The sequence below is a fragment of the Fringilla coelebs genome (genome assembly GCF_963513975.1).
Source record: "Fringilla coelebs genome assembly, contig: SCAFFOLD_324, whole genome shotgun sequence".
NCBI lineage: Eukaryota > Metazoa > Chordata > Aves > Passeriformes > Fringillidae > Fringilla > Fringilla coelebs.
In genome coordinates this window covers 43,708-68,972 of record NW_028167394.1, presented here as the reverse complement: position 1 = coordinate 68,972, position 25,265 = coordinate 43,708, and the positions used below count along the sequence as shown (strand labels likewise).

At 51.8% G+C, this 25,265-nt stretch overlaps 1 protein-coding gene across 1 annotated transcript in view; it reads left to right on the top strand.

Annotated features, from left to right (window-relative positions):
* Positions 1-3,738: 3,738 nt before the first annotated feature.
* EPHX2 (epoxide hydrolase 2) overlaps positions 3,739-25,265 on the top strand; it is a gene marked incomplete at its 3' end in the record, with an annotated part of 63,025 nt that continues 41,498 nt past the window's right edge. Inside the window, exons 1-4 of the mRNA XM_084227482.1 lie at positions 3,739-3,860; positions 7,396-7,480; positions 10,764-10,923; positions 18,212-18,402. Coding sequence (XP_084083608.1) covers positions 3,763-3,860; positions 7,396-7,480; positions 10,764-10,923; positions 18,212-18,402 — 534 coding nt within the window. The remainder of the gene's footprint in view (positions 3,861-7,395; positions 7,481-10,763; positions 10,924-18,211; positions 18,403-25,265) is intronic.

The window sequence follows — 25,265 nt, the reverse complement described above, 5'->3', positions numbered from 1 at the left end:
ATTTTTGGGGATTTTTGAGATTTTTGAGATTTTTGGGGTTTTGGGATTTGGGGGATTTTGGGAATTTGGGGTTTGGGGATTTTGGAGGGGTTGGGGATCTTTGGGATCTTGGGGATTTTTGGGATCTTGGGGATTTTTGGCGTTTTTTAGGGTTTTGGGGATTTTGGGGATTTTTGGGGATTTTTTCAATTTGGGGTTTTGGGATTTGGGGGATTTTGGGGATCTTTGGGGTTTGGGATTTGTGGGATTTGGGGGGATTTTGGGGATTTCTGCAATTTGGGGTTTTTGGGATTTTTGGGGATTTTTGTGATTTTGGGGATTTGGGGATTTTTGGGATCCAGGCTTTGGGATTTTGGGGGGATTTTGGGGATTTGGGGGGATTTTGGGGGGATTTGGGAATTTGGGATTTTGGGGATTTTGGGTTTGGGATTTTGGGGATTTTTGAGATTTCGGGTTTGGGATTTTGGGGATTTTGGGGGATTTTGGGATTTGGAATTTGTGGGATTTTTGAGATTTCGGGTTTGGGATTTTGGGGGCATTTTGAGGATTTTTTCGGGTTTTGGGGATTTGGGGATTTCGGGTTTGGGGTTTTGGGGATTTTTGGATTTTGGGGGGATTTGGGGATTTCTGCAATTTGGGGTTTTGGGATTTTTGGGATTTTGGGGATTTTTGGGATTTTGGGGGATTTTTGGGATTTCTGCAATTTGGGGTTTGGGGATTTTGGGGGATTTTTGGGATTTTTGGGATTTTTGGGATCCAGGCTTTGGGATTTTGGGGGGATTTTTGGGATTTGGGGGTTTTGGGGGTTTTGGGGCATTTTGGGGTTTGGGATTTTTGGGGATTTTTTGGGGATTTGGGGGATTTTTGGGGATTTGGGGGATTTCTGCAATTTGGGGTTTTGGGATTTTTGGGGATTTTTGTGATTTTGGGGATTTTGGGATTTTTGGGATCCAGGCTTTGGGATTTTGGGGGGATTTTGGGGATTTGGGGGTTTTGGGGGGGTTTTGGGGCATTTTGGGGTTTGGGGTTTTTGGGGGATTTTGGGGTTTTTGGGGTTTGGGATCGCTCAGGATTTTTGGTGATTTTTGGGGGATTTTCGGGATTTTGGGGAATTTTTTTAATTTGGGGGTTTGGGATTTTGGGGATTTTGGGGATTTGGGGCATTTCTGCAATTTGGGGTTTTGGGATTTTTGGGGTTTTTTAGGATTTTGGGGATTTTGGGGGGATTTTTTTGGGATTTTTTGGAATTTTTTCAATTTGGGGTTTTGGGATTTGGGGGATTTTGGGATTTCGGGTTTGGGATTTTGGGGGATTTTTGGGTATTTTTGTGATTTTGGGGATTTGGGGATTTTTGGGATCCAGGCTTTGGGATTTGGGGGGGATTTTTGGGATTGGGGGATTTTTGGGGCATTTTGGGGTTTGGGATTTTTGGGCATTTTGGGGTTTCTGGGGTTTGGGATCACTCAGGATTTTGGGATTTGGGGGATTTTGGGGGATTTTGGGGGATTTTTGGGGATTTTTTTCAATTTGGGGTTTTGGGATTTTGGGGAAATTTTGGGATTTTTGGGATCCAAGCTTTGGGATTTGGGGAATTTGGGGTTTGGGGCATTTTGGGGTTTGGGATTTTGATGGATTTGGGGGATTTGGGGGGGATTTTGGGACTTTTGGGGGATTTGGGATCGCTCAGGATTTTTGGGATTTTGGGATTTGGGGGATTTGGATTTCCTGAGGTTTTGGGATCTTTGGGATTTGGGGGATTTTTGGGGGGGGGGTTAAGGATTTTGGAGGTTTTGGGGTTTTTTAGGGTTTGGGGCAATTTTGGCATTTTTGGAGGTTTTTGGGATTTGGGATTCGGGGCATTTTTGGGATTTGGGATTTTGGGGGGGATTTTTGGGGATTTGGGGTTTGGGGATTTTGGGGATTTTTGGGATATTTGGGATCCAGGCTTTGGGATTTTGGGTGGATTTTTGGGATTTTTGGGATTTGGGGCATTTTGGGGTTTGGGATTTTTGGGGTTTGGGGCATTTGGGATTTGGGGCATTTGGGATTTTTGGGGTTTGGGATCATGAATTTGGGATTTGGGGTTTGGGATTTGGGGGACATTTGGGATTTTTTTTTGAATTTTTGGGATATTTGGGATCCAGGCTTGGGGATTTTTTTGGGGGGGTTTTGGGATTTTTGGGATTTGGGGATTTTGGGGGTTTTTTTAAACGGTTTTGGGGATTTCTGGCATTTTTGGAGATTTTTAGGATTTCTTGCATTTGGGGTTTGGGGTTTGGGGGATTTTTGGGATTTGGGATTCTTGGGATTTTGGGGATTTTTGGGATCCAGGCTTGGGGATTTTTGGGATTTGGGGATTCGGATTTTTGGGATTTGGGGCATTTTGGGGATTTTTGGGATATTTGGGGTTTGGGGGATTTTGGGGATTTGGGGTTTGGGATCATTTAGGATTTGGGGATTTGGGGATTTTTGGGATTTTGGGGGATTTTTGGGATCCAGCCTTTGGGATTTGGGGGGGATTTTTAGGATTTGGGGTTTGAAATTGGGGATTTCGGAGCTTTGGGGGTTTGGGGATTTGGGAATTTTGGGGATTTTTGGGATATTTGGGGTTTGGGGATTTTTGGGGTTTCTGGGATTTTGGGGATTTGGGATCATTTAGGATTTGGGGGATTTTGGGGACATTTGGGATTTGGGATTTTGGGGATTTTTTGGAATATTTGGGATTTTTGGGATCCAGGCTTTGGGATTTTGGGGGCGTTTGGGGTTTTTGGGATTTTTGGGATTTTGGGGTTTGGATAATTTGGGGTTTTGGGGATTTCTGTGATTTTTGGGAACCAGGATTTGGGATTTGGGGGATTTGGGGATTTGGGGATTTGGGGATTTTGGGGTTTTCGGGATTTGGAGTTTTTGGGGGGGGGAAATTTGGGATTTGGGATTTTAGAGGATTTTGAGGGATTTTTAGGATTTGGGATTTTTTTGGTTCTTGGGATTTTTGGGGGTTGGGATTTATGGGATTTTTGGGGTTTGTGGTTTTCAGCATTTTGGGGTTTTAGAGTTTTCGGGATTTGGGGGATTTTAAGGGATTTTTGGGATTTGGGGATTTTGGAAATTTTGGGGGATTTTGGAAATTTCGGGGATTTTGGGGATTTGGGGGATTTAGGGTTTGGGATTTTGGGGAATTTAGGATTTGGGAATTTGGGATTTTGGGATTTGGTGTTTTTGGGATTGGGGCTTTGGGGTATTGGGAATTTTGGGGTTTTGGGGATTTTTGGGGGATTTGGGATTTTTGGGGGGTTTGGGATTTGATGTTTGGGGGATTTGGGATTTTTGGGGGCTGGAATTTTGTGGTTGGAGTTATTTGGGATTTGCGATTTTTGGTGGATTTCCGTGTGGCCTCCAAACGGGGAAACTGAGGCACAGAAGGAGTCGGGGTCGATCCAAACCTCGAGAATTCCCCAAAATCCCACAGAAACCCCCAAAAATCCCTCTGGGAACCCCCTAAAATCCCTCAGCGACTCCAAAAATCCCATTTGGACCCCAAAATTTCTTTGGCCACCCCAAAAATCCCCTCGGGAAACCGAGAACGGGGCGTGGCTTAGTGGGGGCGTGGCTTCATTAAGAAGGCGTGGCTTTAGCGAGCATTGCAGGCAATGTGAGGGGCGTGGTTTCTGTGGAGGGGGCGTGGTTAGAGCAGAGGGGGCGTGGCCTAAACTGGGCCAAAGTTCGAGGTCGCGGGTTCGAGTCCCGGCTCCGGCGGCGGCCATGGCGCGGGCCGTGCTCTTCGACCTTGGCGGGGTTCTGCTCAAGCCGGGCCTGCAGCACTTCCTGAGCGTCTGCGAGAGCGACTGGGCCCTGCCCAGGTAGGCCCGGCTCGGTTTAGGCTCGGTTCGGGCTCGGTTTAGGCTCGGTTTGGGCTCGGTTCGCTAAAACCGCGCCTAGAGCGGGAGAAAGCGCCCGCCCGCGTGATAATGAGAGGCGGCGCCGCGCGAGTCACAAGGAATCAACGCGAGAATTTTGTGGTTGGCGGCGCCGACCGTGCGGGGTTGGAGTTTGGGGGGTTTTGGGGTTTTTGGGGTTTTTGGGGTTTTGGGATTTGGGGTTTTTGGGGTTTGGGGGTTTTTGGGGTTTGGGGTTTGGGGTTTTTGGGGTTTTTGGGGTTTTTGGGGTTTGGGTTTTTGGGGTTTGGGGTTTGGGGTTTGGGAATTTTGGGGTTTTGGGGGTTTGGAGTTTTTGGGATTTGGGGTTTTTGGGGTTTTTGGGGTTTGGGGTTTGGGGTTTTGGGGGTTTGGGGCTTGGGATTTTTAGGATTTGGGGTTTTTGTGGTTTTTGGGGTGTTTGTGGTTTTTGGGATTTGGGGTTTGGGGGTTTGGGGTTTTTGGGGTTTGGGGGTTTTTGGGGTTTTTGGGGTTTGGGGGGTTTGGGATTTGGGGTTTTTGGGGTTTGGGGTTTTGGGGGTTTTGGGGTTTGGGGTTTTTGGGGTTTGGGGGTTTTGGGGTTTTTCGGGTTTTTGGGGTTTTTGGGGTTTGGGGGTTTGGGGGGTTTGGGGTTTTTGGGGTTTTGGTGGTTTGGGGGTTTTGGGCTTTTTGGGGTTTTGGGGGTTTTGGGGTTTGGGTTTTTTGGGGTTTTTGGGATTTTTGGGGTTTGGGGTTTGGGATTTTTGGGGTTTGGGGTTTGGGGTTTGGGATTTGGGATTTTTGGGGTTTGGTGGTTTTGGGGTTTTTGGGGTTTGGGATTTTTGGGGTTTTTGGGGTTTTTGGGGTTTGGGGTTTTTGGGGTTTGGGGTTTTTGAGGTTTGGGGTTTTGGGGGTGTTTGGGGCTTTTGGGGGTTTGGGGTTTTTGGGGTTTGGGGTTTTTGAGGTTTGGGGTTTTGGGGGTTTTGGGGTTTTTGGGGGTTGGGGTTTTTGGGGTTTGGGGTTTTTGGGGTTGTTGGGGTGTTTGGGGTTTTTGGGGTTTTGGGGAATTTGGGGTTTGGGTTTTTGGGGTGTTTGGGGTTTTTGGGGCTTTTGGGATTTGGGGTTTTGGGGGTTTTGGTTTTTGGGGTTTTGGGTTTTTGGGGTTTTTGAGGTTTTGGGGGTTTTTGGGGTTTGGGGTTTGGGGTTTTGGGGTTTGGGGTTTTGGGGTTTTGGGGGTTTGGGGTTTTTGGGGTTTTGGGGGTTTTGGGGGTGTTTGGGGTTTGGGGTTTGGAGTTTGGGTTTTTGGGGTTTTTGGGGTTTTGGGGGTTTGGGGGTTTGGGGTTTTTGGGGTTTGGGGGTTTGGGGTTTGGGGCTTTTGGGGTTTTTGGGGTTTTTGGGGTTTTTGGGGTTTTTGGGGTTTGGGGGGTTTGGGGCTTTTGGGGTTTTTGGGGTTTTTGGGGTTTTTGGGGTTTTTGGGGTTTTTGGCGTTTTTGGGGTTTGGGGCTTTTGGGGTTTTTGGGGTTTTTGGGGTTTTGGGGTTTTTGGGGTTTTTGGGGTTTGGGGTTTTTGGGGTTTGGGGTTTGGGGATTTGGGGTTTTGGGGTTTTGGGGTTTGGGGGTTTGGGATTTGGGGTTTTTGAGGTTTGGGGTTTTGGGGGTGTTTGGGGTTTTGGGGGTTTTGGGGTTTTGGGGGTTTTTGGGGTTTTTGGGGTTTTTGGGGTTTGGGGGGTTTTGGGGTTTTTGGGGGTTTTGGGGTTTTTGGGGTTTGGGGTTTTGGGGTTTTTGGGGTTTGGGGTTTTGGGGTTTTTGGGGGTTTTGGGGGTTTTGGGGTTTGGGGTTGTTGGGGTTTTGAGTTTGGGGTTTGGGATTTTGGGGTTTGGGGGATTTGGGGTTTTGGGGGTTTTTGGGGTTTGGGGTTTGGGATTTGGGATTTGGGGGTTTGCGGGGTTTTGGGGTATTTGAGGTTTGGGGCTTTGGGATTTCGGGTTTGGGGTTTTGGGGTGGTTGGGGTTTGGGGTGTTTGGGGTGTTTGGGGTTTGGGGATTTGGGGTTTTTGGGGTTTGGTGTTTGGGGGTTTTGGGGTTTTTGGGGTTTGGGGTTTTTGGGGTGTTTGGGGTTTGGGATTTTTGGGGTTTGGGGTTTTGGGGGTTTGCGAGTTTTGGGGTTTGGTGTTTGGGGGTTTTGGGGTTTGGGGTGTTTGGGGTTTTTGGGGTTTGGGGTTTTTGAGGTTTGGGGTTTTTGGCATTTGGTATTTTTGCGGTTTGGGATTTTGGGGTTTGGGATTTGGGATTTTTGGGCTTTGGTGTTTTTGGGATTTGGGGTTTGGGGTTTTGGGGTTTTGGGGTTTGGGGTTTTTGGGGTTTTGGGGTTTGGGTTGTTTGGGGGTTTGGGATTTGGGGGTTTGGGGTTTTGGGGTTTGGGGGTTTTGGGGTTTGGGGCATTTGGGATTTGGGTCTTTTGGGGTTTTGAGTTTTTTGGGATTTGGGATTTGAAGTTTTGGGTTTGGGGGTTTGGAGGTTGGGGGATGGGACTGGGGCTTTTTGGGATTTGGGATTTTTAGGGATTTGGGGTTATTTTGGGATTTGGAGTTTTTGGGATTTGGGGTTTTTGGGATTTGAGGATTTGGGATTTGGGATCTGAGCTTTGGGGTTTGGGATCCTGGATTTGGGATTTGGGGTTTTATGGGATCTGAGCTTTGGGGTTTGGGGTTTTTAATGGGCTCTGAGGTTTTTTGGGGTTTTTTTAATGGGATCTGAGATTTTGGGGTTTGGGGTTTTTAATGGGATTTTGGGGTTTGGGATCTGAGATTTGGGGTTTGGGGTCTTTGGGATCTGGGGTTTGGGGTTTTTATGGGCTCTGAGGGGTCTTGGGGTTTTTTATGGGAACTGCGATTTGGGGTTTTTTTGGGGATTTGGGATTTGTTTTATGGGATCTGAGCTTTGGGGTTTGGGGGTTTTTATGGGATTTTGGGGTTTGGGATCTGAGATTTGGGATTTGGTGTTTCTTAGGGATTTGGGGTTTTTGGGGTCAGGGATTTGGGGTTTTTATGGGCTCTGAGGTTTTTTGGGGTTTTTTTATGGGATCTGAGATTTTGGAGTTTATGGGTTCCATGGTTTGGGGTTTTTATGGGATTCAGGATTTGGGATTTGGGATCTGAGCTTTGGGGTTTTAGGGGATCTGGGATTTGGGATTTGGTGTTTTTTATGGGATTTGGGATTTTGGATTTGGGATCTGAACTTGGGATCCTGGATTTGGGGTTTGGGATCTGATTTGGGGGTTGGGATCTGATTTGGGGTTTTTGGGATCTGCTCTGGGTTTTTGGGATCTGATCCAGGTTTTTTTATGGGATCTGATTTGGGGTTTTTAGGGATCTGCTCTGGGGTTTTTATGGGATCTGATTTGGGGTTTTATGGGATCTGATTTGGGGGTTTTGGGGGATCTGATTTGGGGTTTTATGGGATCTGATTTGGGGTTTTTATGGGATCTGCTGTGGGGTTTCCCAGGGGGTTCCTGGAGGCCGTGCTGGATTCCGGTGGATCCCAGAGCCCGCGGGCCCGAGCGCTGCGGGGACACATCGGCCTCAGCCAGGTGGGAGCGGGATCCACTTTGGGATCGGGATCGGGATCCACCCCGGGATCTGGGATCCACTCCAGGGTCTGGGACCCACCCTGGTTTTTGGGATCCACTCCGGGGTTCGGGATCCACTCCGTGGTTTGGGATCCACCCCGGGATCAGGATCCACTCCGGGATCAGGATCCATTCTGGGATTGTGATCCACCCTGGGATTGGGATCCACCCCAGGGATTGGGATCCACCCTGGGATCGGGATCGGGGATCCACCCTGGGATTGGGATATACCCTGGGGTCTGGGATCCACCCCGGGATCAGGATCCACCCCGGGATCGGGATCCACCCCGGGATCGGGATCCACTCTGGGTTCTGGGATTTGGGATCAATCCTGGGGTTTGGGATCCACCCCAGGGGCAGGATCCACCTTGGGATCGGGATCCACCTTGGGATCGGGATCCACCCCGGAGGCGGGATCCACCTTGGGATTGGGATCCACCCCGGGATCGGGATCCACTCTGGGGCTTGGGATCAACCCTGGGATCAGGATCCACCCTGGGATCAGGATCCACCCTGGGATCAGGATCCACTCCGGGATCGGGATCCACCCTGGGATCGGGATCCACCCTGGGATCAGGATCCACCCTGGGATCGGGATCCACCCTGGGATCGGGATCCACCCTGGGTTCTGGGATTTGGGATCCACCCTGGGATTGGGATCCACCCCAGGGTCTGGGATCCACCCCGGGTTTGGGATCCACCCCGGAATCAGGATCCACTCTGGGATCATGATACATTCTGGGATTTGGGATCCACCCTGGGATTGGGAACCACCCTGGGATCGGGATCCACCCCACGATTGGGATCCACCTTGGGATCGGGATCCACCCCGGGGTCGGGATCGGGATCCACCCCGGGGTCAGGATCCACCCTGGGATTGGGATCCACCCCGAGGCTTGGGATCAACCATGGGATCGGGATCCACCCTAGGGTCTGGCATCCACCCTGGGGTTTGGGGTTGGGGATCCACTCTGGGCTCAGGATCCATCCCAGGGTCTGGGATCCACTCCGTGGGTCGGGATCCACCCTGGGGGCTGGGATTCACCCCGGGATCGGGATCCACCCCGGGATTGGGATCCACCCCAGGACCAGGATCCACTCTGGGACTGGGATCCACCCCGGGATTGGGATCCACTCCGGGGCTTGGGAATCCACTCCTGGGGTCTGGGATCCACCCCGGGGTCTGGGATCCACCCTGGGATTTGGGAATCCACTCTGGGATTGGGATCCACCCTTGGGTCTGGGATCCACCCCGGGATCGGGATCCACTTTGGGACCGGGATCCACCCTGGGGCTTGGGATCAACCCTGGGGTCTGGGATCCACCCCGGGATTGGGATCCACCCCTGGGACTGGGATCCACCCCTGGGACTGGGATCAACCCTGGGGTCTGGGATCCACCCTGGGATTGGGATCCACTCCGGGGATTGGGATCCACCCCAGGGATCGGGATCCACCCCGGGATCAGGATCCACCCCGGGGTCTGGGATCCTCCCCGGTCTTGGGATCCACCCTGGGATCGGGATCCACTCCTGGGCTTGGGATTCACTACGGCGTTCAGGATTCACTCTGGGGTTTGGGATCCACCCCAGGGTTTGGGATCCACCCTAGGGTCCGGGATCCACTGCAGGGTTCAGGATCCCCTCTGGGATTTAGGATCCACTCCGGGGCTTGGGATCCACCCTGGGATTGGGGCCAACCCTGGGGATTGGGATTCGGGATCCACCCCAGCTCTGGGATCCACTCTGGGGGTCCGGGACCCACTCCAGGGCTTGGGATCCACTCCGGGGCTTGGGACCAACCCTGAGATTCAGGATTTGGGATCCACTCCAAGAGTCCGGGATCCACCCCAGGGCTTGGGATCCACCCCAGGGCTTGAGATCCACCCCAGGGGTCCGGGATCCACCCCAGGGGTCCGGGATCCACCCCAGGGGTCCGGGATCCACCCCAGGGGTCCGGGATCCACCCCAGGGTTGGGATCCACTGCGGGGTTCAGGATCCACTCCAAGAGTCTGGGATCCACCCCAGGGCTTGGGATCCACCCCGGGGTTTGAGATCCACTCCAGGGGTCCGGGATCCACCCCAGCGGTCCGGGATCCACCCCAGGGTTGGGATCCACTCCGGGGTTCAGGATCCACTCCAAGAGTCTGGGATCCACCCCAGGGTTTGGGATCCACCCCAGGGTTGGGATCCACTCCGGGGTCCACGATCCACCCCAGGGTTTGGGATCCACCCCAGGATTTGGGATCCACCCCAGGGTTGGGATCCACTCCGGGGTCCGGGATCCACTCTGGGTTTGGGATCCACTCCAGGGGTTCACGATCCACTCCGGGATTTAGGATCCACTCCGGGATTGGGATCAACCCTGGTGTTTGGGATTTGGGATCCACCCCTGGCTCTGGGATCCACTCTGGGGGTCTGAGATCCACTCAGGGGGTCTGAGATCCACTCCGGGGTTCAGGATCCACTCCGGGGTTCGGGATCCACTCTGGGGTTTGGGATCCACCCCGGGGTTCAGGATCCATGCCGGGGGTCGAGATCCACTCTGGGGTCCAGGATCCACCCCAGAGTTTGGGATCCACTCCAGGGTCTGCAATCCACCCCGGGGTTTGGGATCCACTCCGGGGGGCCGGGATCCACTCCAGGGTTTGGGATCCACCCCGGGGGTTGGGATCCACCCCGGGGATTGGGAGCCACCCCGGGGATTGGGATCCACTGCGGGGTTCAGGATCCACTCCAGGGTCCGGGATCCACTCCAGGATTTAGGATTCACCCTGGGATTGGGATCCACCCTGGGATTGGGACCGAGCCTGGGGTTTGGGATTTGGGATCTGCCCCCAGCTCTGGGATCCACTCCGGGATTTAGGATCCACCCCAGGGTGTGGGATCCACTCCGGGATTTAGGACCCACCCCGTGGTCCAGGATCCACTCCAGGATTTAGGATCCACTCCGGGATTTAGGATCCACTCCAGAGGATTTCTCAGATTTTGGGGTTTTTTTCCCAGGAATTTTCTTGAAATTTTGGGAATTCCCAATTTTCCCGTTGTTCCCCCCAGCTGCTGGAGGAGCTGGATGCCGGGTGCCGTGCCCGGTGCCAATTCCCACCAAGAATTCCCAGATTTTGGGGCTTTCCCAACCCAGAATTTCCCAGATTTCGGGGCTTTCCCAACCCAGAATCCCCAGATTTTGATGTTTTTTCCCCTGAAATTCCCGGAATTCCCGATTTTCCCGTTCTTTCCCCCAGCTGCTGGAGGAGCTGGACGCCGGCTGCCGTGCCCGGTGCCGGGGGCTGGGCCTGCCCATTCCCGAGGGATTCTCGGCCTCCCGGCCCTTCCGGGAGCTGCGGCAGCGCGGCCGCCTGGAGCCCCGGCTGCTGCGGGCGGCCACACAGCTCCAGGAACACGGTGGGAATGTGGGAATTCTGGGAATTCTGGGAATTCTGGGGATGGTGGGAGTGATGGTGGGGATGGAATGTTGGGAATGTCGGGAATGATGGGATGGGGATGTTGGGAATGGCAGCAGCGCGGCCGCCTGGAGCCCCGGATGCTGCGGGCGGCCACACAGCTCCAGGAACACGGTGGGGACGGAATTCCGGGAATTCCAGGAATTCTGGGAGTGGTGGGATGGTGGGGATGGTGGGGATGGAACCTTGGGAATGTTGGGAATGATGGGATGGGGATGGTGGGAATGGCGGCAGCGCGGCCGCCTGGAGCCCCGGCTGCTGCGGGCGGCCGCACAGCTCCGGGAACACGGTGCGGGAAAAACTGGGAATTTTGGGAATTCTGGGAATTCTGGGAATTCTGGGAGTGATGGTGGGGATGGAACCTTGGGAATGTTGGGAATGGTGGGATGGGGATGTTGGGAATGGCGGCAGCGCGGCCGCCTGGAGCCCCGGCTGCTGCGGGCGGCCGCCCAGCTCCGGGAACACGGTGGGGATGGAATTCCGGGAATTCTGGGAATTCTGGGAGTGATGGGAGTGGTGGGGATGGTGGGGATGGAACGTTGGGAATGATGGGATGTTGGGAATGGCAGCTGCTGCGGGTGGCCAGTGAGCTCCGGGGACACGGTGGGGATGGAATTCCGGGAATTACGGGAATTCCGGGAATGATGGGGATGGTGGGAATGGTGGGAGTGATGGGAGTGATGGGGATGGTGGGTATGGAATGTTGGGAATGATGGGAATGGAATGTTGGGAATGTTGGGAATGGTGGCTGCTGCGGGCGGCCAGCCAGCTCCGGGAACACGGTGGGGACGGAATTCCGGGAATTCCGGGAATTCTGGGAGTGGTGGGATGGTGGGGATGGTGGGGATGGAACCTTGGGAATGTTGGGAATGATGGGATGGGGATGTTGGGAATGGCGGCAGCGCGGCCGCCTGGAGCCCCGGCTGCTGCGGGCGGCCACACAGCTCCAGGAACACGGTGGGAATGTGGGAATTCCGGGAATTCTGGGAATGCTGGGAATTCTGGGAATTCTGGGGATGGTGGGAATGCTGGGAATGGTGGGATTCCAGGGAGTGGTGGGGATGGTGGGTTTGGAACCTTGGGAATGTTGGGAATGGAACCTTGGGAATGGTGGGAATGGAACCTTGGAAATGTTGGGAATAGGATGCTGGGAATGGTGGGAATGGAACCTTGGGAATGGTGGGGATGGAACCTTGGGAATGGTGGGGATGGAACCTTGGGAATGTTGGGAATGGAACCTTGGGAATGTTGGGAATGGAACCTTGGGAATGGTGGGGATGGAACCTTGGGAATGTTGGGAACGGAACGTTGGGAATGTTGGGAATGGAACTTTGGGAATGGTGGGTTGGGAATGTTGGGAATGGTGGGAATGGAATGTTTGGGAATGTTTGGGAATGGTGGGAATGGAACGTTGGGAATGGTGGGTATGTTGGGAATGGTGGGAATTGAATGTTTGGGAATGTTGGGAACGGAATGTTGGGAACGGAACACTGGGAATGTTGGGAATGGTGGGAATGGTGGGAATGGAATGTTGGGAATGGTGGGAATGGAATGTTGGGAGCATTGGGAATGGAACATTGGGAACACTGGGAACACTGGGAATGTTGGGAACGGAATGCTGGGAATGTTGGAAATGGTGGGAATGTTGGGAACGGAATGTTGGGAATGGTGGGAATGGAATGGTGGGAATGGTGGGAATGGTGGGAATGTTTGGGAATGGTGGGAATGGAATGTTGGGAATGTTGGGAACGGAATGCTGGGAATGTTGGGAACGTTGGGAATGTTGGGAATGAATGATGGGAACGTTGGGAATGTTGGGAACGTTGGGAACTTTGGGAAAGTTGGGAATGGTGGGTTGGGAATGTTGGGAATGGTGGGAACGGAACGTTGGGAATGGTGGGAATGGAATGTTGGGAATGGTGGGTTGGGAATGGTGGGAAAGGGAGTCGGAATAATGGAAATGGTGGGAATGGTGGGAACGGAACGTTGGGAATGGTGGGAATGGAATGTTTGGAATGATGGGAATGGTGGGTTAGGAATGGTGGGAATGGTGGGAATGGTGAGAACGGAATGTTGGGAATGTTGGGAACGGAACACTGGGAATGTTGGGAACGTTGGGAACGTTGGGAACGGAACACTGGGAATGTTGGGAATGGTGGGATGGGATGGTTGGGGATATTGGGAATGGTGGGAATGGTGGGAATGGAACGTTGGGATCTTGGGAACGTTGGGAACAGAACACTGGGAATGTTGGGAACACTGGGAACGTTGGGAACGGAACACTGGTAATGTTGGGAATGGTGGGAATGGTGGGATGGGAATGGTGGGAATGGTGGGATGGGAATGGTGGGAGTGGAATGGTGGGAATGATGGGAACGGAACGTTGGGAATGTTGGGAATGGTGGGATGAGAATGGTGGGAATGGTGGGAATGTTGGGAATGGAACGTTGGGAATGTTGGGAATAGTGGGAATGGTGGGAACGGAACGTTAGGAATGTTGGGAATGGTGGGAATGGAATGTTGGGAATGTTGGGAACGGAACGTTGGGAATGTTGGGAACGGAAGGGTGGAAATGGTGGGAATGGTGGGAACGGAACGTTGGGAATGGTGGGAATGGTGGGATGAGAATGGTGGGAATGGTGGGATGAGAATGTTGAGAATGGTGGGTTGGGAATGTTGGGAATGTTGGGAATGGAATGGTGGGAATGGTGGGTTGGGAATGTTGGGAATATTGGGAATGGTGGGAACGGAACACTGGGAACGTTGGGAACTTTGGGAATGGTGGGATGAGAATGGTGGGAATGGTGGGAGCGGAATGGTGAGAATGGTGGGTTGGGAATGTTGGGAATGTTTGGAATGGAATGGTGGGAATGGTGGGTTGGGAACGTTGGGAATGTTGGGAATGGAATGGTGGGAATGATGGGAACAGAACATTGGGAATATTGGGAATGGTGGGAACGGAACTCTGGGAACCTTGGGAACTTTGGGAACGTTGTCAGCCCCTGCTCCATCCCATCACCAGCGGCGTCTCCGTGCCGAGCATTCCCGTTTTTTTCCCCAATCCCAATCCCAATCCTGATCCCAACCCCAATCCCAATCCCGATCCCAATCCCAATCCCAACCCCAACCCCAATCCCAATCCCAATCCCAACCCCAATCCCAATCCCAATCCCAACCCCAATCCCCATCCCAATCCCAATCCCAATCCCTCCCCAATCCCAATCCCTCCCCAATCCCAATCCCCATCCCAATCCCAATCCCTCCCCAATCCCAATCCCAATCCCAACCCCAATCCCAATCCCAACCCCAATCCCTCCCCAATCCCAATCCCAATCCCAACCCCAATCCCGATCCCAATCCCAACCCCAACCCCAATCCCAACCCCAATCCCAACCCCAATCCCAATCCCAATCCCAATCCCAACCCCAACCCCAATCCCAACCCCAATCCCAACCCCAATCCCAACCCCAATCCCAATCCCAATCCCAATCCCCATCCCAACCCCAATCCCAATCCCCATCCCAATCCCTCCCCAACCCCAATCCCCATCCCAATCCCAACCCCGATCCCAACCCCAACCCCAACCCCAATCCCAATCCCAATCCCAACCCCAATCCCAACCCCAACCCCAACCCCAATCCCAATCCCAATCCCAATCCCTCCCCAATCCCAATCCCAACCCCAATCCCAATCCCAACCCCAACCCCAATCCCAACCCCAATCCCAATCCCGATCCCAATCCCAACCCCAATCCCAACCCCAATCCCAATCCCAACCCCAATCCCAACCCCAATCCCAATCCCAATCCCAACCCCAATCCCAACCCCAATCCCAATCCCAACCCCAACCCCAATCCCGATCCCCATCCCAATCCCAACCCCAACCCCAATCCCTCCCCAATTCCAACCCCAATCCCAATCCCAACCCCAATCCCAATCCCCATCCCAACCCCAATCCCAATCCCAATCCCAATCCCAATCCCAATCCCAATCCCAATCCCTCCCCAATCCCAACCCCAATCCCAATCCCCATCCCAACCCCAACCCCGATCCCAATCCCAACCCCAATCCCAATCCCCATCCCAATCCCAATCCCAACCCCAACCCCAATCCCAACCCCAATCCCAATCCCAATCCCAACCCCGATCCCCATCCCAATCCCAATCCCTCCCCAACCCCGATCCCAATCCCAACCCCAATCCCCATCCCCATCCCAATCCCAATCCCAACCCCAATCCCAATCCCAACCCCAATCCCAATCCCAATCCCGATCCCAATCCCAACCCCAACCCCAATCCCAATCCCAATCCCAATCCCAATCCCAACCCCAATCCCCATCCCCATCCCAATCCCCAATCCCAATTCCAACTCCAATCCCAATCCCAACCCCAATCCCAATCCCAATCCCAATCCCAATCCCAACCCCAATCCCAATCCCAATCCCAATCCCAATCCCGATCCCAATCCCAACCCCAACCCCAATCCCAATCCCAATCCCAATCCCAATCCCAACCCCAATCCCAATCCCAATCCCAACCCCAATCCCAATCCCAATCCCCATCCCAATCCCTCCCCAATCCCAATCCCAATCCCAATCCCAACCCAATCCCAACCCCAATCCCAACCCCAACCCCAACCCCAATCCCAATCCCAATCCCAACCCCAACCCCAATCCCAATCCCAATCCCTCCCTAATCCCAACCCCAATCCCAATCCCAATCCCAATCCCAATCCCAATCCCAACCCCAACCCCAATCCCAATCCCAATCCCTCCCCAATCCCAACCCCAACCCCAATCCCAATCCCTCCCCAATCCCAATCCCAATCCCAACCCCAACCCCAATCCCAATCCCAACCCCAACCCCAACCCCAATCCCAATCCCAATCCCAATCCCAATCCCAACCCCAATCCCAACCCCAACCCCAATCCCAATCCCAATCCCAATCCCAATCCCAACCCCAATCCCAACCCCAATCCCAATCCCGATCCCAATCCCAATCCCAATCCCAACCCCAATCCCAATCCCAATCCCAATCCCGATCCCAATCCCAACCCCAATCCCTCCCCATCCCAATCCCAATCCCAATCCCAATCCCAATCCCAATCCCAACCCCAATCCCAATCCCAACCCCAATCCCTCCCCAATCCCAATCCCAATCCCGATCCCAATCCCAACCCCAATCCCTCCCCAATCCCAATCCCAATCCCTCCCCAATCCCAACCCAATCCCAATCCCAATCCCAATCCCAACCCCAATCCCAATCCCAATCCCAAGCCCAATCCCAACCCCAATCCCAATCCCAACCCCAATCCCTCCCCAATCCCAACCCCAATCCCGACCCCAACCCCAACCCCAATCCCAACCCCAATCCCAACCCCAATTGCTCCCCAATCCCAATCCCAATCCCAATCCCAACCCCAATCCCAACCCCAATCCCAATCCCAATCCCAACCCCAATCCCAATCCCAACCCCAACCCCAATCCCAATCCCAATCCCAACCCCAATCCCATCCCAATCCCAATCCCAATCCCCATCCCAATCCCAATCCCTCCCCAATCCCAATCCCTCCCCAATCCCAATCCCAACCCCAATCCCAATCCCAATCCCAACCCCAACCCCAACCCCAACCCCAATCCCGATCCCAATCCCAATCCCAACCCCAATCCCAACCCCAATCCCAATCCCAATCCCAACCCCAATCCCAATCCCAATCCCAATCCCTTCCCAACCCCAACCCCAATCCCAACCCCAATCCCAATCCCTTCCCAATCCCGATCCCAACCCCAATCCCAATCCCAATCCCAACCCCAATCCCAATCCCCATCCCCATCCCGATCCCAATCCCAATCCCAACCCCAATCCCAACCCTGATCCCAATCCCAATCCCAACCCCAATCCCAATCCCTCCCCAACCCCAACCCAATCCCAATCCCAACCCCAACCCCAACCCCAACCCCAATCCCAACCCCAATCCCAACCCCAACCCCAATCCCAACCCCAATCCCAATCCCAATCCCAATCCCAACCCCAATCCCAATCCCGATCCCAATCCCAATCCCAACCCCAATCCCAATCCCAACCCCAATCCCAATCCCAATCCCAATCCCCATTCCAACCCCAATCCCAATCCCAACCCCAACCCCAATCCCAATCCCAATCCCAACCCCAATCCCAACCCCAATCCCAATCCCAATCCCAATCCCAATCCCAATCCCAATCCCAACCCCCATCCCAATCCCAATCCCAATCCCAATCCACATCCCAATCCCTCCCCAATCCCAACCCCAATCCCGATCCCAACCCCAATCCCAATCCCAATCCCAACCCCAATCCCAATCCCAATCCCAACCCCAACCCCAATCCCTCCCCAACCCCAATCCCCAACCCCAACCCCAATCCCAACCCCAATCCCAATCCCAACCCCAACCCCAATCCCAACCCCAACCCCAACCCCAATCCCAATCCCAATCCCAATCCCAATCCCAATCCCGATCCCAACCCCAATCCCAATCCCAATCCCAATCCCAATCCCGATCCCAACCCCAATCCCAATCCCAATCCCGATCCCAACCCCAATCCCAATCCCAATCCCTCCCCAATCCCTCCCCAATCCCAATCCCAATCCCAATCCCAATCCCAACCCCAACCCCAATCCCGATCCCGATCCCAATCCCAACCCCAATCCCGATCCCAATCCCAATCCCAATCCCTCCCCAATCCCTCCCCAATCCTAATCCCAATCCCAACCCCAATCCCTCCCCAATCCCGATCCCAATCCCAACCCCAATCCCAATCCCTCCCCAACCCCAACCCCAATCCCAACCCCAATCCCAATCCCAATCCCAATCCCAATCCCAACCCCAATCCCAACCCCAATCCCAATCCCAATCCCTCCCCAATCCCAATCCCAATCCCAATCCCAACCCCAATCCCAATCCCAATCCCAACCCCAATCCCGATCCCAATCCCTCCCCAACCCCAACCCCAATCCCAATCCCAACCCCGATCCCAATCCCAATCCCAACCCCAACCCCAATCCCCAATCCCAATCCCAATCCCTCCCCAACCCCAATCCCAATCCCAATTCCAATCCCAATCCCAACCCCAATCCCAATCCCAACCCCAATCCCAATCCCCATCCCAACCCCAACCCCAATCCCAATCCCAATCCCTCCCCAATCCCAATCCCAACCCCAATCCCAATCCCAATCCCAATCCCAATCCCAGGATTCCAGACGTGCGTCCTGGCCAACACCTGGGTGGACGACGGCCCCGGGCGGGCGCGCTCGGCCGCGCTCCAGCAGCGCCTCCGGAGCCACTTCCGGCTGCTGCTGGAATCCTGCCGGATCGGCGCCGCCGCCCCCGACCCCGCCGCCTTCGCCCGCGCCCTGCGGGAGCTGCGGGCACGGCCACAGGAGGTGGGCAGGAATCCCGGGAAAAACAGGGAAAAATAATCTGGGAATCCAGGGGGGGGAGGGGTGGGAGAGGCTGCCATGATCACAAAAATTTGGGATTTTCCATCCCTCGGATCCTGGGGTTTTCGGAGGGTTGGGAAGCCTTGGGAGATGCCACCACAATCCCAAAAATTTGGAATTTTCCATCTCCCAAATCCCCCGGGTGGTCGCAGGGGTGGGAAGCCCTGAGAAGATGCCACCGCGATCCCAAAAAACCCAGAAAATTTGGAATTTTCCATCCCACAAATCTTGGGATATTCCCGGGGATTTGAAGCCCCAGGAGAGGCCACCACAATCCCAAAAAATTTGGGATTTTCCATCTCCCAAATCCTCATGTGGTCCCAGGGGTGGGAAGCCCCGGGAGACGTCACCACAATCCCAAAAAACCCAGAAAATTGGGAATTGTCCATCCCCCAAATCTTGGGATGTTCCCTGGGTTTTGAAGCCCCAGGAGATGCCACCACAATCCCAAAAAATGAGAAAATTTGGAATTGTCCATCCCCCAAATCTTTGGATGTTCCCGGGGATTTGAACCCCCAGGAGATGGCACCCAAAGAACAAAAAACCAGAAAATTTGGAATTTTCCATCCCACAAATCCTTGGACGTTCCCAGCGATTTGAAGCCCCGGGAGATGGCACCACAATCCCAAAAAATGAAAATATTTGGAATTGTCCATCTCCCAAACCTTTGGATGTTCTCTGGGATGTGAAACCTCAGGAGATGCCACCACAATCCCAAAAAAACCCAGAAAATTTGGAATTGTCCATCCCCCAAATCCTTGGATGTTCCTGGGGAATTGAAACCTCAGGAGATGACACCACAATCCCAAAAAAACAGAAAATTTGGAATTGTCCATCCCCCAAATCCTTGGATATTCCCAGAAATGTGAAGCCTCAGGAGATGGCTCCACAATCCCAAAAACCCAGAAAATTTGGAATTTTCCATCCCCCAAATCCTTGAACATTCCCGGGGATTTGAAGCCTCAGGAGACGCCACCGCAATCCCAAAAATCTGGGATTTTCCATCCCCCAAATCCTTGGATGTTCCTGGGGAATTCAAACCTCAGGAGGTGCCACCACAATCCCAAAAATCTGGAATTGTCCATCCCCCAAATCCTGGGATATTCCCAGAAATGTGAAGCCTCAGGAGATGGCTCCACAATCCCAAAAAACCAGAAAATTTGGAATTTTCCATCCCCCAAATCTTTGGATGTTCCCGGGGATTTGAAGCCTCGGGAGATGGCACCACAATCCCAAAAAAACAGAAAATTTGGAATTTTCCATCCCCCAAATCTTTGGACATTCCAAGGAATTTGAAGCCTCAGGAGACGCCACCACAATCCCAAAAACCCCAGAAAGTTTGGAATTTTCCATCCCACAAATCCTTGGATGTTCCTGGGGAATTGAAACCTCAGGAGATGCCACCACCATCCCAAAAAACCCAGAAAATTTGGAATTTCCCATCCTCCAAATCCTTGGATGTTCCCAGAAATGTGAAGCCTCAGGAGATGGCTCCACCATCCCCAAAAAAACAGAAAATTGGGAACTCTCCAGTCCCCAAATCTTGGAATGTTTCCGGGGATTTGAAGCTTTGGGAGATGCCACCACAATCCCAAAAAAACAGAAAATTTGGAATTGTCCATCCCCCAAATCTTGGGATATTTCTGGGGATTTGAAGCCTCAGGAGATGCCACCACAATCCCAAAAAATGAAAATATTTGGAATTTTCCATCCCATAAATCCTTGATCATTCCCAGAGATTTGAAGCCCCATGAGACGCCCCCACCACATCCCAAAATCCAGAAAATTTGGGATTTTCCATCCCCCAAATCCTTGGACGTTCCCAGGGATTTGAAGCCCCGGGAGATGCCACCACAATCCCAAAAAAACAGAAAATTTGGAATTTTCCAATCCTACAAATCTTTTGACATTCCCAGGGATTTGAAGCCTCAGGAGACGCCACCACAATCCCAAAACCCCAGAAAATTTGGAATTTTCCATTCCCACAAATCCACGGTTGAATCCTTGGATGTTCCCGGGGAATTGAAACCTCAGGAGGCGCCACCACAATCCCAAAAAAACAGAAAATTGGGAATTTTCCATCCCCCAAATCCTTGGATATTCCCAGAAATGTGAAGCCTCAGGAGATGGCTCCACAATCCCCAAAAAAACAGAATATTTGGAATTGTCCATCCCATAAATCCTTGGGATGTTCCCAGGGATTTGAAGCTTTGGGAGATGCCACCACAATCCCAAAAACCCAGAAAATTGGGAATTGTCCATCCCCCAAATCCTTGGACGTTCCCGGGGATGTGAAACCTCAGGAGATGCCACCACAATCCCAAAAAACCCAGAAAATTTGGAATTTTCCATCCCATAAATCCTTGAACGTTCCCAGGGTTTGAAGCCCCAGGAGATGCCACCACAATCCCAAAAAAAACAGAAAATTTGGAATTTTCCATCCCCCAAATCCTTGAACATTCCCGGGGATTTGAAGCTTTGGGAGATGCCACTACCATCCCAAAAAACCCAGAAAATCTGGAATTTTCCATCCTCCAAATCCTTGGATGTTCCCAGAAATGTGAAGCCTCAGGAGATGCCACCACCATCCCAAAAAACCCAGAAAATCTGGAATTTTCCATCCCCCAAATCCTTGGATATTCCCAGGGATTTGAAGACCCGGGACACGCCACCACCATCCCAAAAAAACCAGAAAATTTGGAATTTTCCCCATCCCCGAAATCTTGGGATGTTCCCGGGGATTTGAAGCCTCAGGAGATGCCACCACAATCCCCAAAAATCCCAGAAAATTTGGAATTTTCCATCCCCCAAATCTTAGGATGTTCCTGAGGAATTGAAACCTCAGGAGATGACACCATGATCCCAAAAAAACCAGAAAATTTGGAATTTTCCATTCCCCAAATCTTGGGATGTTCCTGGGTTTTGAAGCCTTGGGAGACGCCACCACAATCCCAAAAAACCCAGAAAATTTGGAATTGTCCATCCACCAAATCCTTGGACGTTCCCGGGCATTTGAAGCCTTGGGAGACACCAGCACGATCCCAAAAAACCCAGAAAATTTGGAATTCTCCATCCCCCAAATCCTTGGATATTCCCAGAAATGTGAAGCCTCAGGAGATGGCTCCACAATCCCCAAAAAACCAGAAAATTTGGAATTGTCCATCCCACAAATCTTGGGATGTTCTCTGGGATGTGAAACCTCAGGAGATGCCACCACCATCCCAAAAAACCCAAAAAATTTGGAATTTTCCATCCCCCAAATCCTTGGACGTTCCCAGGGATTTGAAGCCTTGGGAGACGCCACCAAAATCCTAAAAAATGAGAAAATTTGGAATTGTCCATCCCCCAAATCTTGGGATGTTCTCTGGGATGTGAAACCTCAGGAGATGCCACCAAAATCCCAAAAAATGAAAATATTTGGAATTTTCCATCCCCCAAATCTTGGGATGTTCTGAGGGTTGGGAAGGCCCAGGAGATGCCACCGCAATCCCAAAAAACCAGAAAATTTGGAATTGTCCATCCCCCAAATCTTGGGATGTTCCCAGGGATTTGAAGCCCCGGGAGATGGCACCCAAATCACAAAAAAACAGAAAATTTGGAATTTTCCCCATCCCACAAATCTTGGGATGGTCTCAGGGTTGGGAAACCTTGGGAGATGCCACCACGATCCCAAAAAACCCAGAAAATCTGGAATTTTCCATCCCCCAAATCCTTGGATGTTCCCGGGGAATTGAAACCTCAGGAGACGCCACCACCATCCCAAAAAATGAAAATATTTGGAATTTTCCATCCCATAAATCCTTGGATATTCCCAGAAATGTGAAGCCTTGGGAGATGCCACCACAATCCCAAAAAACCCAGAAAATTTGGAATTGTCCATCCCCCAAATCTTGAGATGTTCCCTGGGTTTTGAAGCCCCGGGAGACGCCACCACAATCCCAAAAAACCAAAAAATTTTGAATTTTCCATTCCCACAAATCCATGGTTGAATCCTTGGATGTCCCCAGGGATTTGAAGCCTCAGGAGATGCCACCACCACCCCAAAAAACCAGAAAATTGGGAATTGTCCATCCCCCAAATCTTGGGATGTTCCCTGGGATTTGAAGCCCCGGGAGACGCCACCACAATCCCAAAAAATGAGAAAATTTGGAATTGTCCATCCCCCAAATCTTTGGATGTTCCCGGGGATTTGAAGCCCCAGGAGATGGCACCCAAATCACAAAAAACCAGAAAATTTGGAATTTTCCATCCCACAAATCCTTGGACGTTCCCAGCGATTTGAAGCCCCGGGAGATGGCACCACAATCCCAAAAAATGAAAATATTTGGAATTGTCCATCTCCCAAACCTTTGGATGTTCTCTGGGATGTGAAACCTCAGGAGATGCCACCACAATCCCAAAAAACCCAGAAAATTTGGAATTTTCCATCCCCCAAATCCTTGGATGTTCCTGGGGAATTCAAACCTCAGGAGGTGCCACCACAATCCCAAAAATCTGGAATTGTCCATCCCCCAAATCCTTGGATGTTCCCAGAAATGTGAAGCCCCAGGAGATGCCACCACAATCCCAAAAAACCCAGAAAATTTGGAATTTTCCATCCCCCAAATCTTTGGACATTCCAAGGAATTTGAAGCCTCAGGAGATGCCACCACAATCCCAAAAAACCAGAAAATTTGGAATTTTCCATCCCCCAAATCCTTGGATATTCCCAGAAATGTGAAGCCTCAGGAGATGGCTCCACAATCCCAAAAACCCAGAAAATTTGGAATTTTCCATCCCCCAAATCCTTGGATGTTCCTGGGGAATTGAAACCTCAGGAGATGACACCACAATCCCAAAAAACCAGAAAATCTGGAATTTTCCATCCCCCAAATCCTTGAACATTCCCAGAGATTTGAAACCTCAGGAGATGGCTCCACAATCCCAAAAAACCCAGAAAATTTGGAATTGTCCATCCCCCAAATCTTGGGATATTTCTGGGGATTTGAAACCTCAGGAGACGCCACCACAATCCCAAAAAATGAAAATATTTGGAATTTTCCATCCCATAAATCCTTGAACGTTCCCAGGGTTTTGAAGCCCCAGGAGATGCCACCACAATCCCAAAAAATCCAGAAAATTGGGAATTTTCCATCCTCCAAATCCTTGGATGTTCCCAGAAATGTGAAGCCTCAGGAGATGGCTCCACAATCCCAAAAAAACAGAAAATTTGGAATTTTCCATCTCCCAAATCCTTGGATATTCCCAGAAATGTGAAGCCTCAGGAGATGCCACCACAATCCCAAAAAAACAGAATATTTGGAATTTTCTATCCCACAAGTCCTTGGATAAATCCTTGGATGTTCCCAAGGTTTTGAAACCTCAGGAGATGCCACCACATCCCAAAAAACCAGAAAATTTGGAATTTCCCATCCCACAAATCTTGGGATGTTCCTGGGGAATTGAAGCCTCGGGAGACGCCACCACAATCCCAAAATCTGGAATTTTCCATCTCCCAAATCCTCATGTGGTCCCAGGGGTGGGAAGCCCTGGGAGATGCCACCACAATCCTGAAAAATGAGAAAATTTGGAATTTTCCATCCCCCAAATCTTGGGATGGTCTCAAAGGTGTGAAGCCTCAGGAGATGCCACCACCATCCCAAAAAAACAGAAAATTTGGAATTGTCCATCCCCCAAATCTTGGGATGTTCCTGGGGATTTGAAACCTCAGGAGACGCCACCACCATCCCAAAAAATGAAAATATTTGGAATTTTCCATCCCACAAATCCTTGATCATTCCCAGGGTTTTGAAGCCCCGGGAGACGCTGCCCCCACATCCCAAAAACCCCAGAAAATCTGGAATTGTCCATCCCCCAAATCCTTGGATGTTCCCGGGGATTTGAAGCCTTGGGAGATGCCACCACAATCCCAAAAACCCAGAAAATTTGGAGTTTTCCAATCCCACCAATCCATGGTTGAATCCTTGGATATTCCCACGTTTTAAAGCCCCGGGAGACGCCACCACAATCCCAAAAAAACCAGAAAATTGGGAATTGTCCATCCCCGAAATCTTTGGATATTCCCCTGGATTTGAAGCCCCAGGAGATGCCACCACAATCCCAAAAATCTGGAATTTTCCATCCCCCAAATCTTGGGATGTTCCTGGGGAATTCAAACCTCAGGAGGTGCCACCACAATCCCAAAAATCTGGAATTTTCCATCCCCCAAATCCTTGGATGTTCCCAGAAATGTGAAGCCTCAGGAGATGGCTCCACAATCCCCAAAAAACCAGAAAATTTGGAATTTTCCATCCCCCAAATCCTTGGATGTTCCCAGAAATGTGAAGCCTCAGGAGATGGCTCCACAATCCCCAAAAAACCAGAAAATTTGGAATTTTCCATCCCCCAAATCCTTGGATGTTCCCAGAAATGTGAAGCCTCAGGAGATGGCTCCACAATCCCAAAAATCCAGAAAATTTGGAATTTTCCATTCCCCAAATCCTTGGATGTTCCCGGGGATTTGAAGCCCCAGGAGATGCCACCACCATCCCAAAAAATGAAAATACTTGGAATTTTCCATCCCATAAATCCTTGGATATTCCCAGAAATGTGAAACCTCAGGAGATGGCTCCACAATCCCCAAAAAACCAGAAAATTGGGAACTCTCCAGTCCCCAAATCTTGGAATGTTCCCGGGGATTTGAAGCTTTGGGAGATGCCACCACAATCCCAAAAAACCAGAAAATTTGGAATTTTCCATCCCCCAAATCTTTGGACATTCCAAGGAATTTGAAGCCTCAGGAGATGCCACCACAATCCCAAAAAATG